The sequence below is a fragment of the Tyto alba genome, unplaced genomic scaffold (genome assembly GCF_018691265.1).
Source record: "Tyto alba isolate M040663 unplaced genomic scaffold, T.alba_DEE_v4.0 Super-Scaffold_49, whole genome shotgun sequence".
In the NCBI taxonomy this organism is placed as follows: domain Eukaryota; kingdom Metazoa; phylum Chordata; class Aves; order Strigiformes; family Tytonidae; genus Tyto; species Tyto alba.
This window is the reverse complement of record NW_024881325.1, coordinates 611,384-632,211: the sequence shown is the minus strand read 5'-3', so window position 1 is coordinate 632,211 and position 20,828 is coordinate 611,384. Positions and strand designations below refer to the sequence as shown.

General features: G+C 35.6%; 1 protein-coding gene across 12 annotated transcripts in view; it reads right to left on the bottom strand.

The window, feature by feature from the left end:
- Nucleotides 1-4,343: 4,343 nt before the first annotated feature.
- ATP2B2 (ATPase plasma membrane Ca2+ transporting 2) overlaps nucleotides 4,344-20,828 on the bottom strand; it is a 430,835-nt gene continuing 414,350 nt past the window's right edge. For 7 of the 12 annotated variants that reach the window (XM_032995794.2, XM_042806995.1, XM_032995792.2 and 4 more), the window contains one exon: nucleotides 4,344-7,887. In XM_032995794.2, the coding sequence (XP_032851685.1) occupies nucleotides 7,576-7,887 (312 nt within the window). In that variant the 3' untranslated portion in view covers nucleotides 4,344-7,575. Of the gene's footprint in view, nucleotides 7,888-12,294; nucleotides 12,351-18,543; nucleotides 18,716-20,828 lie in introns of all 12 variants that reach the window. The other 5 variants (XM_032995798.2, XM_032995803.2, XM_032995802.2 and 2 more) reach the window with 3 other exon arrangements.

Genomic DNA, 20,828 nt, shown 5'->3' with positions numbered 1-20,828 from the left:
TATTAGGTAATACTTCTATCCTTAAACATGAAAATGAAAAGAAACGCAACTGAATCATCCCTACAGCATACTGAACCAATGCATTTTTTGTGTTTTCTCATACAGTGAAAATACAATTTATATCCAGGAGTCATGGGATATAGGAGACTATTGACATTAATAGAAGAAAATAGGTAAAAAGATGTATTTCACTATGACCATTTTTATCACCTTAGGCTTACAGGTAATAGCACAGAAAATGAAATAGAAAAATACTGAAAATATCCCAATCCCTCACAAGCAGAGAAAATAGGATAATAAACCCAACTAGATGTTATTTTAATTCTTGCTCGTAGATTAAACTCCACCAAAAAGGTCCATATATAATCAGAAACAGCTTCCCTGGATACATCCAATATTGTACATCCTACAGCTCTGTAAAGAGGTCAGCCTTCCCAGCCTTGCTCATATTTCCAGCAAGAATGTCCATTAATGTGAAGCGTGATGGTATTTTGTTAGATGTAAGCATCTGCCTGGCAGAAAATCATCTTGCTTTACAGCAGCCACTGAGCAGATGCTAGTGACTCTGCATTTTTGCTTCTGAAACTGTAATTTTCTCTGACAGGCTTGGTACCTCAGTGGCAAGACAGAAAGGCAGTCAAAAGCACCGAATATTCTGTCTTTGGGGGATGGGGAGCTCCAGAGGAGTCTGTTCAATTCCATTTGTTGTAGGCTTGGTAGAACAGTCATTTTAATCTGAAATAATTCTGGCTTGATTCTCTGATCAGTTGTTGCTGCTTCTCTGCCCCAGCACTAGCCCCCACCAAATCATATGGTGAGACAGCCATGGGACTGGCTAGAAAGCAACTGAAATCATCCAGCAACAATTAAAAAAAGGTAGATAAACAATCTGTTCCAGACCATGTAACTACATAAACACTGGGGCGGCACATAAGGGAGTGCACTGAGTTTTTTGGTGGAATAGCAAATTTATCATATGTAGCTAGGTAATAGTGTTAGGCACTTGACATGTTCATTTGTGACAGAAAGCATACTATTTGATTCAGTTACTTCCCAAATGCAAAGCACTATTCATGCACACAGTAGACAGGTAGCCATAGTCTGTAACTCCTATAATCTTTGTCTTTTATAAAGGAATTCCAAACACGAGACAAATTAACAATTATAATTAATTATACCTATGCAAAGTAAGCATAAGAAGGCTTTCCTAGTTGACTTGCATTGATGAGAGAAAGTACTGGTAACTTATTCATGTGATTTGTCGTCAAATAATGTTTATCTCCTTCTCTTTAATCTTTTTAGAAAATAATTTCAAATGCCTCTTGCAAAACTTGAATCTGAAATAATTTGAAATAACCACTGATAAAAACACTAGGAGGCTTTAGAAATATATATAGGGTCATCTTAAACAAATGCCACATATGTTCTGTAAAGTTTTTTCAAGAAAGCTAGATAACTTCTTTTTCTAATTTTCATAATCTCAGACTACCTTGTAAAAACTAAAGTAATTTCACTGGCTGTGCACCAACACCGCTTACACCAGCTCAGCTCCTCACGATTCTTAAATGCACACATACAAGGGGTAGGGGGAGGTGCTTTATAAATTGCTTGAAAAGTGAACAAATACATCACAGACAGAGTAAGTACATTCCCTTACTTGGAATTTAACACTTCAACTGGTACCAGGCAAACATGGTATCACAGACACACGGATAATCAAAGTTTATTTGAACATATGGGAGAAAATGTTATAAATATTTCCTTTGTGCTCTTCAAAAGTCTGCCTTTTCTAATAAATAAGTTGTTTAATCATATTTCTATTCAGTTTCCACCAGTTTAGCCCATGATATGCTTGTTAATCCCTGTTTGTAAAAAGAAAAACAAAATCAGACACTTTTCTGCCTTATTTAGTACCTCATATAAATGTGTTGGTGACAAATTGAGCATTATCTAAACAGATTTAATGTACTGATAAAATTAGAGATATGGATTTCTAGTTTATAATCCACTTTACATGTGGACAGTAGTCCTGATCTGGATCATGAATCAATTTTATTACGTATATTATTATGTTTTATTATGTCAGTCATACACTGTTGCAGGAATACAAACTTAAATAGGAAATGTCTATTGCTCACTTTTTTGTGGTTCCTCAAAAGCAACTATAATAATACTGTAATACCAACAAGACATTTGAAATGTTGAACCCTGGTCCTCTCACCACCTGTGTGAGTTGTGCACTACTACAGCGAAGTAAAACCAATATTACAAATTGTGTCATTTATTTTTGTATCATAGAATAAAAGAAAAAAACAAGTTGGAAGGTGGTGCTGGAGATCATCTACTTCTGGTCAACCTCCATGTCAGTCAGAGGTCAGGTTTGGGGTAACAGCTGAGTAAGAATTTTGTAAACCAGTGTTTCCCAGCTAGAGGTCTAGACGTCACTTTGGGAACCTCAGCCGACTCAGGAATTTAGATTTTAGTTGGAAAAGGCTGGTAGACAGAGAATACTATTTGAGTATTTCTTGTATTAGAACTCAATCCCTAGGACCAAGCCAATAATAAGCAATTAGTATTCCATTTCAGTATATAGTAAACTAGACATGCACTTGCATTTTCTTCCTCTTTCTCCCTGCTTTTCTCTTTTTGCCTCCCCTTCATCCACAATTTATGAACTAGTTCCCCCCGTCCAGATCAGTAGGTATCTCATGACAAATACGTACAGTGGCATTTAGAATAACATCAGCACACATGATCAACACCTGGTTTTTCTATCTAGGCATGCGTGAGTACCCTCATTGTCTTCTTAGCAGTATATTTAGTGTATGGATAAAAGAATAGCAAGAATAAAGCCTGGCATTCTTAGTTTGAATCAGGATCTCAGTTCTGCATCTTCAATTTGATGCAAAGAATAGGAAGTTAGTGTAATGGGCAACTTCATTCCTGTTATTCTTCTAATTTTACAGGTACAACTCACATCCATGCAGTGCTAAGAAAGTATTTCACAAACACACTTCAAAAGGTACAACTCATAAAATCGATCTCTGAAGCTGACAGAAGCTTAACATACACAGTGCTTAAAACGCACTGAACAATCCCAGTCCTCTTTCTTACTAACACCTCAACACATGCATACTTTTTTGCAGAGATTAAGTGTCCTGCTAAAGGCACTGGGACTAAGGCTGTAAATAAAGTTATGTGTGCAGGAAGGAGGTAAATGAGTGGCAGAGAATTAAAAGTATTTTCAGATTATTACCTAGACTGCGCTCACAAAATCAAAGCAGAAAAACAGTTTAATTCCAAAGTAGTTGTAAACTCAATTAATCCAAGAAATCTGCTAGTAACTGTTTTCTGTAGGGCTTTTGCTGAATTTTGTGATGATACTCTTTTATTTATTGGTAACTTTTCTCCCAATGTAGTACAATTTCATTGTAGTTTTGGCAGGCAAAAAATATTTCTTGTCATACAGAATTTGTGAGTAAAAGCTCAACATCTAGGTGAGAAGATAGGAAAATCTGTAATTAAATGCATTTTACCCTTAAAACTGTGATTATATGGTAGCTATTCACCTCACACCTTGTATGAGAAGTTCAACCCGGTATGTCCGGCCAACTTCTAAACCTTGCTATTGCTAGGGCAATACTACAGTGTGACCACAGCTCGTATTGCAGTTTGTGGAACAACTGCATTAGTCTAAGCTGAAAAAAAAAAAAAAGATGGGGGACTTCTGGGCCGAGGGCCTGGGCACCAGAATGGGAATTCCCTCATTTTTCCCTGGCACTGCATATGCACAGTTTTTAAGGTCTTAACTGGCAGGACATGAGTCCTGGACTGAAGTCCCCAGCTCTAGAAAGCTTCAGTGATCATTTTGGTGATTATGACAGAGAGGGAGATGAAGAAACTACATATAAATGGAGGGAAGTGTCATATAGGCGAAATTGATAGGAAAACAGACTTTGGTATCTGTTGGTTTTAGGACCAAGATTAAACTGTTTCATATGCAAATTAACACGGGCTCCATCCTTATTCTGTCCTTTGTAATTTCAGCCAACTTCACTGCAGCACTGACATCAGCCGTTCCAACCACCGTGCACCACCACAACATGGACCCAGTTACCTTTCCAGGCGTGACACAGACCCAGAGCCGGGCAGGAATTAAAAGCACTCTGCACTGATTCATCGCCTGGCTGTAAGGAAAATGTAACCACTGACCGGTGAGCTGGCTTCTTACTGCCAATCCAGGAGATTTACATAAACCTTGACATTAAAATATCCCAGTGGGAATCCAGAGTTAGGTCTAATGACTTCAGGTGAAAATAAAGAAAGCTGTTACGTTCAGACCATTATTGTTCATGCTGCTTTGTGAATTTATTTCTTTAAATTTTCCACTTGTGCTCCTGCCAAGAGAGATCTATTAGACAGAAAGCAGCAAGAGTAAAACTTTATCATTTTGTTTCAAACTATAAAATAATTTACATCACATATTTTACTTACTTTTGTCTTTTTTTTTTTTTTTTTGAAACCACAAACATTCCAGCATCACACTGTAGGAATAAGAATAACAATAGAAAGCATAACCTTTTGCATAGTATTAAATGAACAGACAGAGTAAGTTCTTTATTTACAATTATTTTCTAGATAAAAAAATTCATAAAAACAGATGAATGAACATATATTAATAACCCCTAGTGGGATGGATTGCCAATGTACCACTGTATTGTTGTCCACAAATCTCATGCTGCTAAGTACAGTACGTAGAGAGCGAGCATTTATATATTGCAGGGAATTTTAACAAACTGATCATTTTGGGTTTTGATCCATTGTTCCCATCACAGAGAGGTCAAGCAATAAAAGAAAGGAATTGTGATGCACGACTTGTAGTTGAAAGGTCATAGCTATTCTGTTTTTTTTTTTAAAAAAAAAAAGTCTATCATTTATCATATACGTAAAGCACAGTCTCTGCTCACAAAAGCCCAAGTTTTCTATGCATCTCAGTTTATATATGTTTTACTATATATACACAGAATGCAATGTTCATTTTCTTAACAGTTTTCAAGTCTGCAAATGGTACCTTAGGGAGGGGTATTCCTACAGGAAAATTTAAAAAAAAAATGAAACCAAGAAAAAACATGAAGTGTGTTTGAAAATAAAAAGGCAAACAGTCAGTGTTAAGATGCTGAAAATAAATTGTTCCAGTATTAATAGCTTCTGTGGATGTTCAAGTCCAAAGCTAGAGGCTTCCCTGTAAATAGATAACACTTTGTTTTCTTCTGAATATGATATCCCAAATAGGCCATAGAAACCCAATACATGTTATACAAAGGTTAATCACCGTATTTACAAAGCAAAGAACAATCCTGACTGAGTTTCAATCACTTTGTTGCTAGGAGTTAGCTAAAGTAATTACGTTTTCATGCTAGTTTTTTACTGTTAAGAAATGGGTCACACTATTTGTTGAAAAGAGAGTTGTATATGCCTTCAAAGACCTGTTCTGTTGTTCAGTGAAAAGTTTGGATCAGATAGTGAACTAAGAGTTTGAGCCAAAAACATTCAAGCTTCTACACAAAAGTCCGGAAGCTGGCAATTCAAGCTGATTAGAGCTTTACCTGGCTGAATAGTCTTGATGCACCCTGAAAACATTTTAGTCAGTTCAGTCTGCAGTTTGGCCATGAGTCTAATCTTGTTTTGGAGAGTTCTGGCTTGGTTTAGTTCTTGTGACTGCAGAGATGCACCACTTTATGAGCCAACTTTAAGACAACCAGTAATACCTTAACAAATCAATTTATCAAGCTAGTTTGAGAGTGTTTTTCAACACGTCTGGCATAATCAATTGTGTAATTCAAAATGTCTTTTGCACTGTACAGTTATGGAAAAGATCATATGCTGAAAAGTCTCCAAGCAAACTTTATATTAAATACAAAAATTATTTATGAAAAATCTGTGATCCACAAAGTGCTTAGCATTCAAGTGGTTGACATAGCAATTATATAAGCTCATAAATTTTAAGTTATCAGGGCTGTTACCATCTTGAAAAATATTTTTCACCCTCCGTACTGCAGGTTTTCAAAATAGCTTTCTTTGTAGAAAGCTCAAAGTAAAATAATATATTACTGTGTTACAGTATACCTTGTGACTACAGGAAGACAAGCTTGGTTAAAAAAAAAATCACACAGAGCACATCTCAATATACAATTAATAAAGTTTCATTCAGACCTAATAGTGCAGAAATTATATTTTTCTTAAAAAAAAAAATCAAAGCAATGACCTACAGTGATTTTCATCCAAAATGCCAACAGCCCATACTTTGCAAGTAATAAGGAAACAAATGCCTAAATTACTAACTGAAAAGGATTAACACAATATATCACAATATTTTAACATTAGTTTTATCTCCATATAGACAAACCAAATATAACTTATTTTAAATTATTTTTATAAACTCAACTCAGTTTCATATAGTATCTAAAAATATTTTTGGAAGCCATTGCCATATGTTTAAAGAATGAAACAGCCTCCATTATTGTATGCTGCACCAAACCAAATTCAAGCAGATTATAAGAGGGAAAAAAAAAAAAAAGAGAGAACCTGATTGTTTTGATTTTTATTTGAAACAAAGGAAGCCTGTTTTACCTCCCTGTATATAGGATCACAATGCTACATCCAATGTGTTATATTTTGGCTTCTTTTGTTATTTACTAGCAGTATCTACATTATTTAACAAAAAAAAAATTAATCAGGCAGAAATCAGAACACGGTTGTAATAAAATATCCAGGGTGCGATATTACAGACGTTTTCAATGAGCTGAGCTGAGCCATTTTTATACTACTTCGGCAGGAAGTGCTTTCTTAACCCTACAAATAGTTAAGGATATTATCTACAGGTTTGTAAACAAATTACATTCTTTTTTTTAGGACATAAATAAGTTAAAATAGTCAGAGCAATTTGAGCAGAAACAAGGCAACATGCCAACAAAGAAACTTTATATATATATAACTATATATATATAGATAGATATATACATATATATAATTAATTATGTATATACTTATATGTATATATCTCTATATATAGTCTCATAAATGTTTAAGTTCCTCTGTCCAACTGGTGCAAATCTACTGTGCAAGTTAAGCTTTGCAACTTCAAAAAAGTTATTTAAATTAATCTATACAATTGAGTCCATGCCACACAAGCATTTCAAAAAACTCACAGACCAGTGAATTGGATAAATAGCCTCAGAAAGAAGTCCTCTGCAGTTCCTGCTTAAGGAGGAAAAAAAAAAGGAAATAAAAAGAAACAAAAAGAGAGAAAGAAGGGCCAGAGGTGTACAGTACATTCATGCAGGATTTTTTTTTTGTTTGTTTTTCTGAAAGGGAACAAGGGGGGTATGTAAATCAGCCATTCATTCTTTCCCCAAAACCATTGTGATCAACAATTCATTCACTTGTCTCAGAGTGAATAAGAGTTCAAACAGCTTTTCAGCCAGCAATGTTTTTAATATATATATTTATATATTTCGGTTGCTGTGGGGTTTTTTATTTATTTTATTTTAATTTTTTTTGCAGTGACCTTTTCAGCTAAAGTGATGTTTCCAGGCTATGTATTGGGCTTCCTGGACTAGAAGAGGTAGCTGATTTACTTGTATCAGTTGTAAGATTTATTCCACTGTCGATAGCACTGTTGTTCTTGTTCAGTGAAGACGGTGGACTCGAGTTTTTCTTGAGAGCAGGGTCTTCTTCTAGGTCTGTGTCATCAATGAGTGGGATGTGGGGCTGGGAATCTTCTATCCTAAATTCAGGATGAGTCATAAAGTTGTGAATAGAGGTTCTAGATTCTGGTTTTTCTAAACCTTCATAGAGAGAGCTACGGAATGCCTTCACGACGCGGATCTGAGGGGAGAAAAGGAAAGAGGTGTCAGAGGCATCACCTTCAATGGGCAACACTGTGTTAGAGAATACTTTGTGAAAAATGTAGCATATGGTTAGGGCAGTGCAGGCAGCTGAAGTCCATAGTCTCTGGATGTTATATGCATAAACGAGTGGCTCAGTTATGTGCATTTTGAATATCTGTATCAACTGCAATATTAAAATAAATCAAGTTTAAAGCCATCAAAGAACTGATGGGAAGTACTGGTTAAAGAAAGCCAACGTCCACTCGTGTGGTACATCCCTAGTAAAAGACAAGCCATGTTAATCATAATGCAAATGTAAAACCATGCATGTTGATAGTTTTGCAGTGAGTAAGTAGGAAGGCTTTTTTAATTAAAAAAGTCTCTTTTGTATTGTTAAAAAACCATTACACATAACGTATCACACTTCACAAACAGAAAAGCACAGAACACAGACACGATTGGATGGGTACGTGAGACACACACAGGAGCCAAGTGTAAAAACTATAAGTAATATCAGTGTTTTAAAGCAAAATCTAAATGAATGCAGCCAAGAGCACAAAAAGCCAAGCAGACAAAGTACTAAGCATAATCATGCTACCACAGGGAAAAAAAAAAAAAAATTCACAGTTACCACATGAACAGAGATAACTTGCACACAACAACTACACTTGGAAGCCTGGATAATGTGAACATAGTATTCTTGAACCAACTTTTATTTTTCCTTCATGCATATGTGAGGTAAACACTCGAGTATAGACCCACTGTTCTAGCCATTTAACTTTTTAATATATATAAAACATGTAATAAAATAATGTATTGATTGTTGGGTTGATTTGAATTACACTGTTAAACAGCAAGCTTTTTCATTTTCTGTGTCTCAGTTGTAAAACTGTAAAGCTCAATGCTGAAAGCGACACAATTTATGCCATATATGCAGTCTTTAAACTAGGTCAGCAGACTTATGCCAGGGTCAATCTAATGTCATTAATCACCTGACAGTAAGAATATGGGTGAAAATAAACTACGAGATTCAGCCCATCAGACTGCCAGGGAAAGTGCAAATTGCTTTCCCAGTAGGAAATGAGAGGAGCAGAGTGAGACACTAAGTCCTCTGAGGGTGGGCAAAGGGAGGGATGCTCTCTATATCCCAGAGATCTACCAGTTCTGAAAAGAAGTGAAGGTTTGTGCTGGTTTACTGCTGAAAAAAACATAACTTTTTGGAGGCAGGGGGTAGCGGGGTGGGCAGAGAGGAAAAAACAGAATGGTAAAATGTGATCTGTTGGCAAATGTTTTATGACTAAATATGAATTCTATCCTTCTACTTCCATGTAGTCCATGAGTGAATTTTTAGCATTTCATAGAGGGGAGACCAAAACACAGGCAGAAAAGGTGCAAGCAAGCATTGTGAAAGCTTCTCCACACACATTTGAAATGGTTTGGTGGTTGGCATGTGTATCTTTTTACATGTAAATATGCTGCACATTATTGGTTGGCCTAATACTCCACTACTTTGTAAAGCTTTAATTCCTCTTTAAATTGGCAGACTGCATTTTAGTAATGGCATGGGGTCACAGTGTTACAGCTGTGAGATGTAGCTGATCCCGTGGTTGGACTTGGCCAACTTGTACGGAATTTCAGCTCATCTGAGAAAGAGGCTGACCTGTATTTTGATCTCTTTGACCTTTGTCCTTGTTTATGTTCTCTAAATTTAGATATTCACCATCTTTCAAAAATCCTAATAGCAGAAGTCATGCCATCTTCAGATAAATGGCATTGGGCCAGTCCAGATACTCTCCCTTCTCTTTACACATATATTTGGTAACAGCAGGTCACAGTATAAAAAGTAGTTCACGTGACTGCTTATGCTCCAAATAAGAGGACCGGAGTGGTACAGAGCAGCTTGTTTGGACCTTAGACACTAGAAAATTTTCAGAGGTTGGCAGAGGTGCAAGACAAGAGAAAGATAAGAAGAATACACTTTACACACTGCAGTCATATAGTGTACATAACACCTCCTTGACAGAGCACCTGGAATTATAAACCAGGGGTTTATGAGGTGGATTTTTTTGAGTTGTGCTGTGCTATGTGATGGTTCTGTATAGCGAACAAACAGAGGGGGATAAAAGATTCATCTGCATTACTACAGATAGGATTTGAACTCACAGAGAAGAGGTGACATACTAATTCCCTCATTATCTGTGTCTATCTTGCATTTTAAAGCACATGCTAATTAGTCTAAACAATGAAAAAAAAAGTGGTGCTTGACAAGGCAATCTTAAAAACATGTTACTAAATTGTCCTATTTTAAATCAGGAAACCTTTTGTAACATGCTTACTTTAGAGTATGGGCTGATATGGTGATATTTTCTGCAAAGCTATTATTTCTGCTATCTAAATAACAATAGGAGTTATTTCGTTCAATTGCAGCTGTTTGCTGTATCTTACCAACAAAATAATTTAATTCTCTTGAATATAGCCACTTCTTATTGTATAGATTTAGGTTCTATTTGCCAGCCGGATTCTTTTTAATAAAGATAAATTTTTACTTAAATAAAAAGGTTTGCAATTTGATATTATGCTTGATCCAGCAGAATCCAGCGAAAGTAAAGCTTTTCTTCAAGTTGCACAAACTATATACAAGCCTCTATGGGTTAGCAAGGGAGGAACTGATTTCAGTATATGAGGCTTCAAGTTCCAGAGTAGGGAAACATCTATATTGCATTTAATACCAAATCTTGGCATCTAATTTGCATTTAATACCAAGCTTTCAGTCAGTCTACCTAGCTGACTAACACCTTACACAGCTGAGTAAAAACTATAGATTTAGGCTGTATCTGAAAGCCAGTTATGAAAACCTGTCTGCCACGACATGGATTTGTTACTCTGCAGTGACTCCTTCAACTAACCATCTGTTGAAAGAAGAACTACACTAACATCTTTTGCTTCGATGTGTTTATACAACAATCTGAAGATATAATTGCAGAATGTACAATCAGCCAGCAGTTGCATCACTTTGTGTAAAGATCTGTGAAAAAGTTTTGGCATGGACTGTTCAAGTCTTGAAGGGACACGTAGATGTTACTAGAATAGGTTCTACTTGTTCATAATAATTTTTACTGTAAGTATTAGCTTGGAACTAGTTCAGGTCTGCTGATACTTAAAGTAGTTAATCTTCTGAATGCAGTGGTAATGTAAGGGCCAAATTTGGGCAAATCCCTAAAGCTGATGATACATAACGTTAGCTTTCTTAAAAGTTTTCTTCACTGAGGAGCTGTAGAAAACTACTATGTTTTCTTAAGATTTCTCTACAGTTTCAGAGAGGTATATATGTTTTCCATTAATATTTCACTTAAGGAGAAACTCGCTCCCCAGCTCTAAATTTTGCATATTTAGCTTGGCATCTAGAAGAAAACACCTATATTCTGTCACACCTCATTCAGTGACAGAATTTCTGCATTACAATATAATCCAAAATTTTGTTCATAGTCTGTCCCCCAATTCATCAAATTACTGCTTACAGGAACAAAACCTGTTTCTTTATGTTAGTGGAAATGAAGGTAGAGGGTTTGTTGGATACAAAGGTGGTTGTTTAATTTCTATATAATAGTATTATGATATTTAAGCTAAGAACTGAAAAAATGTTATTTACCCAGAGTTACATGGCCCAACAGCAATAAATTCATTTAATACATGCTTAAATTCAAGATTTTAAATAATATCTGGTGTAAAAATGTTTAGGGGCTCTGCTGAAACAAACCCCACATTACTTTTTTGAAGGTAAATTAAAGCGGATGAACTTAGTATAATGTCGTTATGGCTGTACAGCATGTAAAAGCAGGGACATACCCATGATGGACAGAACCTAAAAAGTGTCAGTTTATTATGAACTATGTAGAGTTCATGTAATGATATTTCTTTATGATACTGACAATGCCAAGGGAAGACAAACGGTATGATACAGCTCCCTTTTCTCACAGTAATGGAGACAACAGAAATAAATGAACTGCTTTTAAACAAAAGACTGTGGGGACAACACTTCAGGACATTTTTGACATGGCTATAAGTTTCCACTTCTTTCTTCTCTGTAGCTGTAACAGAAAAAACTCTTCCGTTTCATCCCACCTTGAAAGTTAGATTTATTATACTGCATCAGGCAAGAAAAATAAAAGAAATAGAATTTTAGATACTATAAATTTTTCCCATCAGAAGAAAAAGATGAAGTTCAGAATCTCACTCCTAAGTACAACAATCTAGGCAAAATACACAAGGCCAGTTAAGCATCAGCAGATGTATTATGGTTGGTAGTGTGTGGGCTTATACTCGAATGTTTACCTGGCTTCATATAAGCCAAGTATCTTAAGTTTGGTTCACATTCATTTCAGGCTCAAGGTTAAAGACTCACAACCTCTTTTTATTTCACTCTCTCCTGCTGAACCCTTTTGTCCAATGTTCTCTAGCCCTCTGGGAAAACAAACACATTTAATATTCAGACAGTAGAGAGTAGGGCACTGCAGAAGCAAATAAATTCAGTACTGAAAGATCAGTAAGGTGATTAGTATAAAATTGTAAACAAGAGGTCAATTTTGCAAAGAGATGCCAACTCCTATGTGTAACTGATACTATTCTATATCAAGACTAACTGTACAAAGGTAAATGAGTTTTGTCAAGTACTACTGCATATGTAAAGCTTTGAAAAAGAAGGCATATCTTCAGTATATTTGTTTTTGTTAATTTCTGAATCCTCCCAGCTTTAGGTGAGTAAAACAAGATTAGGTATCCACAGGAGGAGATACTGCATGTATTGGAGTCACCTGTGAATATTGTGGCTGGTATGCTTTGGATTGTACGATGCAGAAGTTGAGAAAATTCAAATGTAAATAAAATAAAAAAAACAATACATTTTAGAAAAATTATAATTTCTAGGTTTCTGTTTTAATGAGTGAAAGAGATGCATAACTTCATCTGTGCTACTCTCTCTCTACGTAAATATGCAGTAAATCTAGTAAGTGCTGCTGAGAAGTCAAACCGCATGCAGCAAGAGGAAAATAGAATACCTACATACTCTGTGAAATCCTCAGGCCTGAATCTCACTTCACAAAAGGTTCACATGGTTGTTAATCCACTGAATATTAGAGCATGAGATCAAAACCATACGCTTCCACTCTCCATAGCCTATCTCTTTTATTACAGAATTGTTGCAGAGTTATAGAGTCTGACACTTTTGTATCAGACTCGGCAAAGTTTAAATAGATTATATAACCCTTTGAAAGAATGTATTTCTGCACTAGGAGTCTAAACCTTCTTGCCATGCCACATCTCCAGTTTAGGACTTGGTTTTTTATCTAGACTTTAAAGCTAGTTAAGTTTCCTTACAGAGAAGATATACAGAAGTTGATTTTTGATCTTGCATATCCCAGCAGGATTGTGAAATCTTGGTTATAACTAGTGGGAACTTCTAAGCTTTAGTATGGTATCTGTGTCTCTGGTTTAATGATGTTTCCAAACAATGCAACTTCCATAAACTTGATTTTAGATGTGGACTTTGTTTAAGTTCTGTTTGTTCCATTTCCTCATGAGACAGTTACCTCACGTTGCCACAGAAAGCAACTGACTTTTTCATTAAGGCTGGTATGCCCATTTGGTCTGTGACCTGAATATAGATCAATAATGGACAGTAATTGTTGCCTTAACATTTATTAAAACAGATTTATTTTTTTTAAAGATATTTGTTCCCATTTTTCTCCATGAGAAAATTTGATCCAAACTTAAGATTTTATCTTAAGTTTTAGTTGTAAAGTCTGTCTAGCGGAGTGATTACATTTACAGGAAACTGTAAGAAATACAGAAAAGCAAAAGCTGCTGGAACAGTAAGAAATTTTTCTTGATACTAAAAAAATCTGATTTTCATACACAACTGATTACAAGTAGATAAACTAAGCCATTTCTTTAAAATTATCTATTAGTAAATGGACTGTAACACACACTAGAATTAAGCTTGCTGAATGTCTTATGTTAGTTTGACACAATTTGCAGATGCTTATGCCCTTGTGCCACTCCGAGGCAAATGTTGCATGTGTAAAGCTCCTACTTATAAATGACAGTTTCTTGGCAAGTCTCATAAATTTCAACTATTTTTCAATTAAAGGGATAATGAAAAAGTTGTCTTTCCATACAAATTAGCCCCACTTTTGAAGACTGTAGCCCCCTCGAAAAAGCAAGTCAGAGCAAAAATATAGCTGTAAGGGTGCTACGTTCTTTTGCTTGAAAACACTTTTTAAAAAACAACCAAACAAACAAAAAAAAACCATCCCAAAACCTTCAGAGATCTGTATGATGAACATATACTTCTGAGAATATTTTGTGATTGCTTAGTAAGATTTTAATTGGCTGCTATAAAATCTGGAGTCATCACTATATTTTTTTCTGTCATCCTTACAAGTGGCTTGTTTGGGGCCATTACTGCTGGAGTTCCTATCATAAAAAGTTGTGATTCCATGAAACATTCACTTCCAAAAATCCCAGATAAAAATGACAGACCTCAACAGAAGAAAAAGGAACGTGCAAATACAGCAAGTACAGCAGATTCATGATCTGGGAGGTTCCTTTTGGTGGGGTTTGTTTTTGTTTGTTTGTTGTTCCCCCAGTGTTTCCTACACTTAACAATATTTTTAAATTATAACCTTTTTTTATTTTATAACCTTTTATGAAAGAAATTAGGATTTTTTGTAAGGGACCTGCAGTTTCTGGCTGCTTCCACTTAGGAACAGTATTAACTATACACAAGAATGAGAGGAAGGAGGAAGAGCAAGTACAAAGGAATATTAAATGTGCGTCTGTCTTGGAAAATTTTAAACCACGTTCTTTTGAAGGGGTTACCTACTGATAATGTAAACAACACAGAAAAACCAGATATAAACATATTAGTGTAAAGAATAACTTGTTTACTTTGTGTACAGTCAGATCTACTCATCCTCTATCTAATTAAACAATGTAGTAGCAAAGGCTTTAAGCATATACTTAATTTCAAGTACAAACTTTCGTGTTACTAAATTCCGAGCTTCAAAAGCAAAAAAGATGTTCCATTGCTCCACTGGATCTGATTTTGTTCTCCCCAAATAAAACACAGAAAGAAATGCATTTAACATACATATCCACCAAAGCTGGTATGGGATAGCCTGGCATCTAAATCCACTTTTAGCTCATTAGTGTAACAGCTTTCCTATGACAGAAGATTGTGTGTGTGTATGTGTGCCTCTGTGTTCATGCACATGATGGAACAAAACCTGAGAACTTGGCCAAGACCATATTGCCTTATTTTTCCAATGTTTTCATTTTCTGCAGCTTAAATGTGTGCATATTAAATATGTGCACATATTTAGTTTGCAGTTAAAGAAGTTTTCTACTTTTATCAGCATATATACAATGTGAGCTTTCAATTTGTAGAAATTTTCAGTGTGTTATTTAAAGCTGCAACATTTTTCAAAAGAGATAAGATACTCATAATATGAATCCCACGGTTATCAATTAATGCTGATATCCAGAAATTTGCAATTTGTTATTGGTAAAAACAGCGTGACAGGTAAAAATTATCAGCATAACTAGGGAAACTTCAGTACGTAGTAAATATTCTTTTGTATAAATTGCTTTTAATTAAGGTATTCTACAACCCTATAAAAGATTTGAACGTGCCATATGTAGGAATAGCTGAAAATTTCAGGTAATAGCTTGCTAATCTGTTTCACAAACTACTGTAGATGTGGCTGCATTTGGCAGGCAGATTTTTTTTTAAGCATGTACTAACCTTGGAAGCAAACGTTAATCTGCCCCAAAATACTAGAATACTTTTTTTTTTTTTTCAGTTCCAAAATATTATTATAAATCTGCAGAAGAAATCTCATAGATTGGTGAGGCATCACAATGAACTATATATTAAAAAGCTACACAGTTAGTGAAGAACTGCATAAATGCTCTGTTAAATTAGACTTACATACTCTTATTGACAGAGCATCATGTGATTCTTGTATTAAGTATTGCTATCAGAACCTCTGCATTTTGGGCACCCAAAATGACACCTGAGATATCCTGATTGTTGCAACATGCTGAGCACCATTTCTCTGAAAATAAACCCTCATGACAGGATCTCATATTGGGCCCTTTCAGGTATTAGGCCCTTTTCTATACTATGCCCTTAAGGTTTCCCCTTGATAATCCCCATAATGTATCTACATATGCAATATTTTTAAGATTCCTGACGAGAGGGAAAGGTTTCAAAATCAGAGGTACAGTTATCCCATTACTCCCTTCCACCCCCCAGGAAGAGGGTAATGATTGAGGGTTTTGTTCATTCTGAGCAGCAAAGAGGAAAGAAGTCAGTTCTGTCCCACCACATACATTTTAAGCAAGGAGCTGAAAAGTAGACCTAGCTGTGCATTTTGCGACTGAAATATTCAATGCCAATTCACAAAAACATATCCAATTTCTACGAAATTTGGATTAGGAAAGGTTTTCCAAGTTCTGGAAGATGAACAACCAACAGTAAATACCCACTTTAAAAATAAAAGCCAATTCTTTTTCTTTGATTTTTCACTGTCATTCATTAGGTTTGTGTCATTGCATTAACAAATCAGAACTTTCCCTAAGGGTTATAAATTTGAAGCACACACTGGTTTGATACTAAACAGACAATATGTTGCAGTAATAAAATACTAACAGTCCAGAATAACCACTTTTAAAGGCCCAATCTCTAAGTGGCCTCTGCAAGGGAGATACATATCTTTGGGTAGCTTAACAAATCAACCATAGGTTTTTTATTTTACTGAATCAATGTGGCTGTAACTGATGAGCTCTGTAGACCTGCTTTATTTTTCCAAATAAAGAGACATCAAAAACTGTAGCAGATGATGCTTTTTCCTATTAATTAACTTCAGCCCATAACCTAGTACGGCCTTTGTCAAGACTCAAGACTATTCAATTCTTAGTTGCTTTGATGCAATGGAGAGAAAAGAGGGAAGATAAATTGTCTATTTCAATTTTATTAGATCTATCCTTTCAGAATGCTGGCTATAGAATGTTATTGCAATATTTACCACAGCAGAATGAGTTGTGCTCTGTTTTCTGCTCAAATGTAGAAATTCTATTCTGTGAAATCGTTCCCTGGATGAAAGGCCGGTCTGTGTGTGGTGCTTTGTGTCCTGCTCACTGGAGAAATGAGGAACTCGGGCTCTGAGTTCTCAGAAGCAGGTCACAGTGCCTGTGGCGCAGCAGTGGCACGCAGCTCTGACTCTGCTTCTCTTGACTGTGCTGCTGCCCTGAAACGGTTGGTGCTGTTGGATTAAAAGTTAGCAGGCCAAATTTCCCAAGAAAAGACAGGAAAAGATACAAATTTTCTTCAAGGAGCAACTGCCAAAGTTGGAACCTCAATGGCTCTTTGGGTTCCTAGCAAAAGCAAAGTTTCTCCTTTGACTAAAATTCCAACAAAACTTCTAATCCATGTCTAAATGCCTGATGTTCAAATACTGACGGGGTTTATACTCAAACTGAATGGAAGGGTCAAGCTTTCTTTTTTGCTGCAGTTCTGGAATTTTATTTCCTTCTCTTGTCTGCCTCGACTCTGTCTACCTTCACTCTCTCTGTTGGCCAGAGAGACAAGACTGGCTTCTTGTCTGTTTGACCAACTTTCCACTAAAACTTGCATGATGAATATACTGTATTACTTTGTAAAGTAAGAGACAAGCTTCAAAACTGAGTTATATAAATTTAAATGTTCTTTTAATGCTGGCTATGCTGCAAAACAAAATAGCTACTTATAGTTATGAATAAATAAAAATTTAAACCCCAAAATAGTTATGTAAGGGTATTCCTGAGCAACTGGAGTTTTACTGTTAGTGAAGCTGTCTTTTCTTATTAGCTGCTACAAAGTTTTTATTCACTTCACTACCTCCTCCCTAGACGCTCTACTTCCATCTAAAAGGAAGCTGTGCCAGGATTTCAGTGTTTAGAAACTTGCTTATTCTAACAAAGATATTTGTTACTATATTTATTTTGTTGTTTCAACGCTGTCCTTTAACTTGCCTAGTTCCCTCTTCCTTAACGCTTACCTCCCAGTGAATTGAGAGATAACAAATCTATTCTTTCACCATTCATGTAAACCTTAATCCCTTAGCCTTGCATCATAAACTAGATTCTCTACTTTTCTGTTTCTTCCTGTACCTGTGCTAATTAAAGTACACCTTTCCTGGACACGAGTGACCTGTATTACACACAGTCTTCCAGACGGAACGATCTCTTATCTGACAAGCTGTATTGCTTAATATAAATGATTCTACAAATATCTTAAAGTATATATTTTAGAAGCAGTAGAAAATTTACCCAGCGAAATTGAGAAAACATGACACAGAAGCCTCAAATAAAATCAGAACCTCCATACACTGGACAAAAAATGACTAGAAATTTCTGTCCTATGAGTAAAAAATTTGCAATGAACCACGGAGAGTATCTACTGTACACAAAGTAATCATGTTATGTGTCTCTGGCTATGTGTAAACTAATAAGCATAACAGGACAAAATGGGAAAGGGCAAAGTAGCTTAGTCTCAAATGACTGCTACGTAAGTTGGCATCTCTGTAGGTCTGATGCATTAAGAATACACACTCACGCCCAGCTGCAGCAGCAGATGTGCTGGTAGGAGAGGAAAGAGCATTGGATAACGATACGTGACTAGGGCTAGAAATATTTGTTACATCCTGGGTCTGGCTTGTGACGGAGGACTGTCTCCTTAGAGCCCCCTGAAAGGAAGTGCCACTCTTGAAAGTATTGACTACTTCGATCTGTAATGGAGGAAAGAATGAGACAAGTTGCTTAAAGTATGGATACAGTTGCATAATTGACAGGAATAATAATGAAAAACAATAAATCAACTGTGCACACCGTTCTACTTCAATTGAAAGAAATACTTTTAAGTGTTCCTTTTAGTATTTTTAGACATGAAATGATCCAAACTTTCTGACCGGATAAAATGAAACAGCTCCCTAGGAGGCAGTGGAGCTACATCAATTTAAACAACTAGAAGATTTGAAATAACAATCTTTAAAATTTAAAGCATTTTATTTATATGTAAATAAAATAAATAAAACTGGAATACTTGATACAACTAATCTCCATTTGTTTCCTACTGAGAATAAAATTACTTTGTTATTGCTCTCCAGATGTTTTTCCAGAGGGAGGAAAATTCAGTCACTTAACTGGAATTTGGAGGGGAGATGGGGACGACACACAACCAAGCCAAGAAAATCTTTAAAATACTCAAACTACAACTCCATTTTGTCTACAAAACCAGGGTTGTCAGTACACTAGCTTGATAAAATAAAAAGCGTTTCAATCTTTTATCTGACTTTTTCTATAATGAAAGTTTGTATAAATTAAGCATAGTGATAATGAATATTGCTCTTTTATAACTACAGATTTAAAAATATTAACATTTTATCTTTATACGTAGCATTTTAAATCACACAGAAAATTATGTGGAACTGGACTGACTATTGCAGCAAATAACATTACAATTTTCTACTTGTTATTTTCATACATCTATTGTATGCACTGTTTGATATATCCATCCTGAATACCTTCCTGAGTGCTTTATCCATCACCACAGAAGACGAGTTGAAGAAAGAGCTGAGTATTTCAAGGCATTCTTTGCTACCAGTATAACCCAATAAAAAGCAGGCTCTGCGTACAAATGCAAAGCCAGGGATTGGCAGTAGATAGTATCGAGGAGTAAATATACGCTACAAATCCCTACATACCAAAATGTCCTCTCTGTTACATTAGCACAATCACAACATGACAAAGCAGCAGTAGTAGTATCAATTAGAAGAATTCAACCAACTACTTATTTGAAGCAATCCACCATTACCAGATTTGTATTTTGCAACCCAGATTATACACAGCCTAGAAAGTAGTTGGGAGAAGGTGAAATGGTATATTTATCAATTAAACCAGCACAAATCTTGGCGCAAGCCCTCCTAAATTTTCCAAGTCAAAAGCACTATAATAAATTGGCTATCATTTTCTGCTGTGGTCAGCCTTAAGAATAAACAAATACATATGGCTTAATCTTTAGTAGTATGGATGGATCCCCTCCCATAATCTTATCTTTGGACATCTTTGCTTATTTTCCTGTGTGTTTTTATGGGAATAATCATACCACAGCCAGCTGTAAAAGGGATCAAAGGTTACTGCTGTAAAATTGTCACACTGAGCTTTTACTATATAAACATGAAACAGCTGATTTGTTCACTGACCAACTGTTTGAGAGTCCTGTTTACAACATCCATTTAAATGTGCACACTAATAGATGTACAGTATTAAGCAGTCATCACAACATTTTACAGCTTTGCTCTCAATGTTTTCTGCAGCAGACTTATTTTGAATTACATATCCAATACAAATATCACAGTTAAAAAATACAGTATGAGGTGAGTTAGTATATGGAATAGGGGTACAAGCAAATCATTAGCTAAGGTTCGTGTTGGCATCTAGAAAAAAACATACGGCTCAAACCACTGGTTATATATATGAAGGCATATTAAATACTCACCTGAAATGTTCACTGTACAAAAGCAGAATTAAATACAGATCTTGGGTTTTCATGATCTAACACAGGTGACAGAGCACTCTTCAAAAGAGACCATTCAAAAAAGATTTTAAAGGCTCTTACTGAGAGCATGAAGTGCGTATCACTGTGGAAGACACAGATGATAAATCCTAAGCCAAATGGCATTTCTAGATGTACAAATGTCTTCCTAATAAACCGAAAGAAAAGACCTCAGTATAAGAGTGAAAAGATAAGGGAAGATCTGTATTTAATAGTTTCTTCAGAGAACAAGAATTACCAGCATGTAATTTACTCGTTCTCCTGAAGAAAGTAACTACAGATCTTCA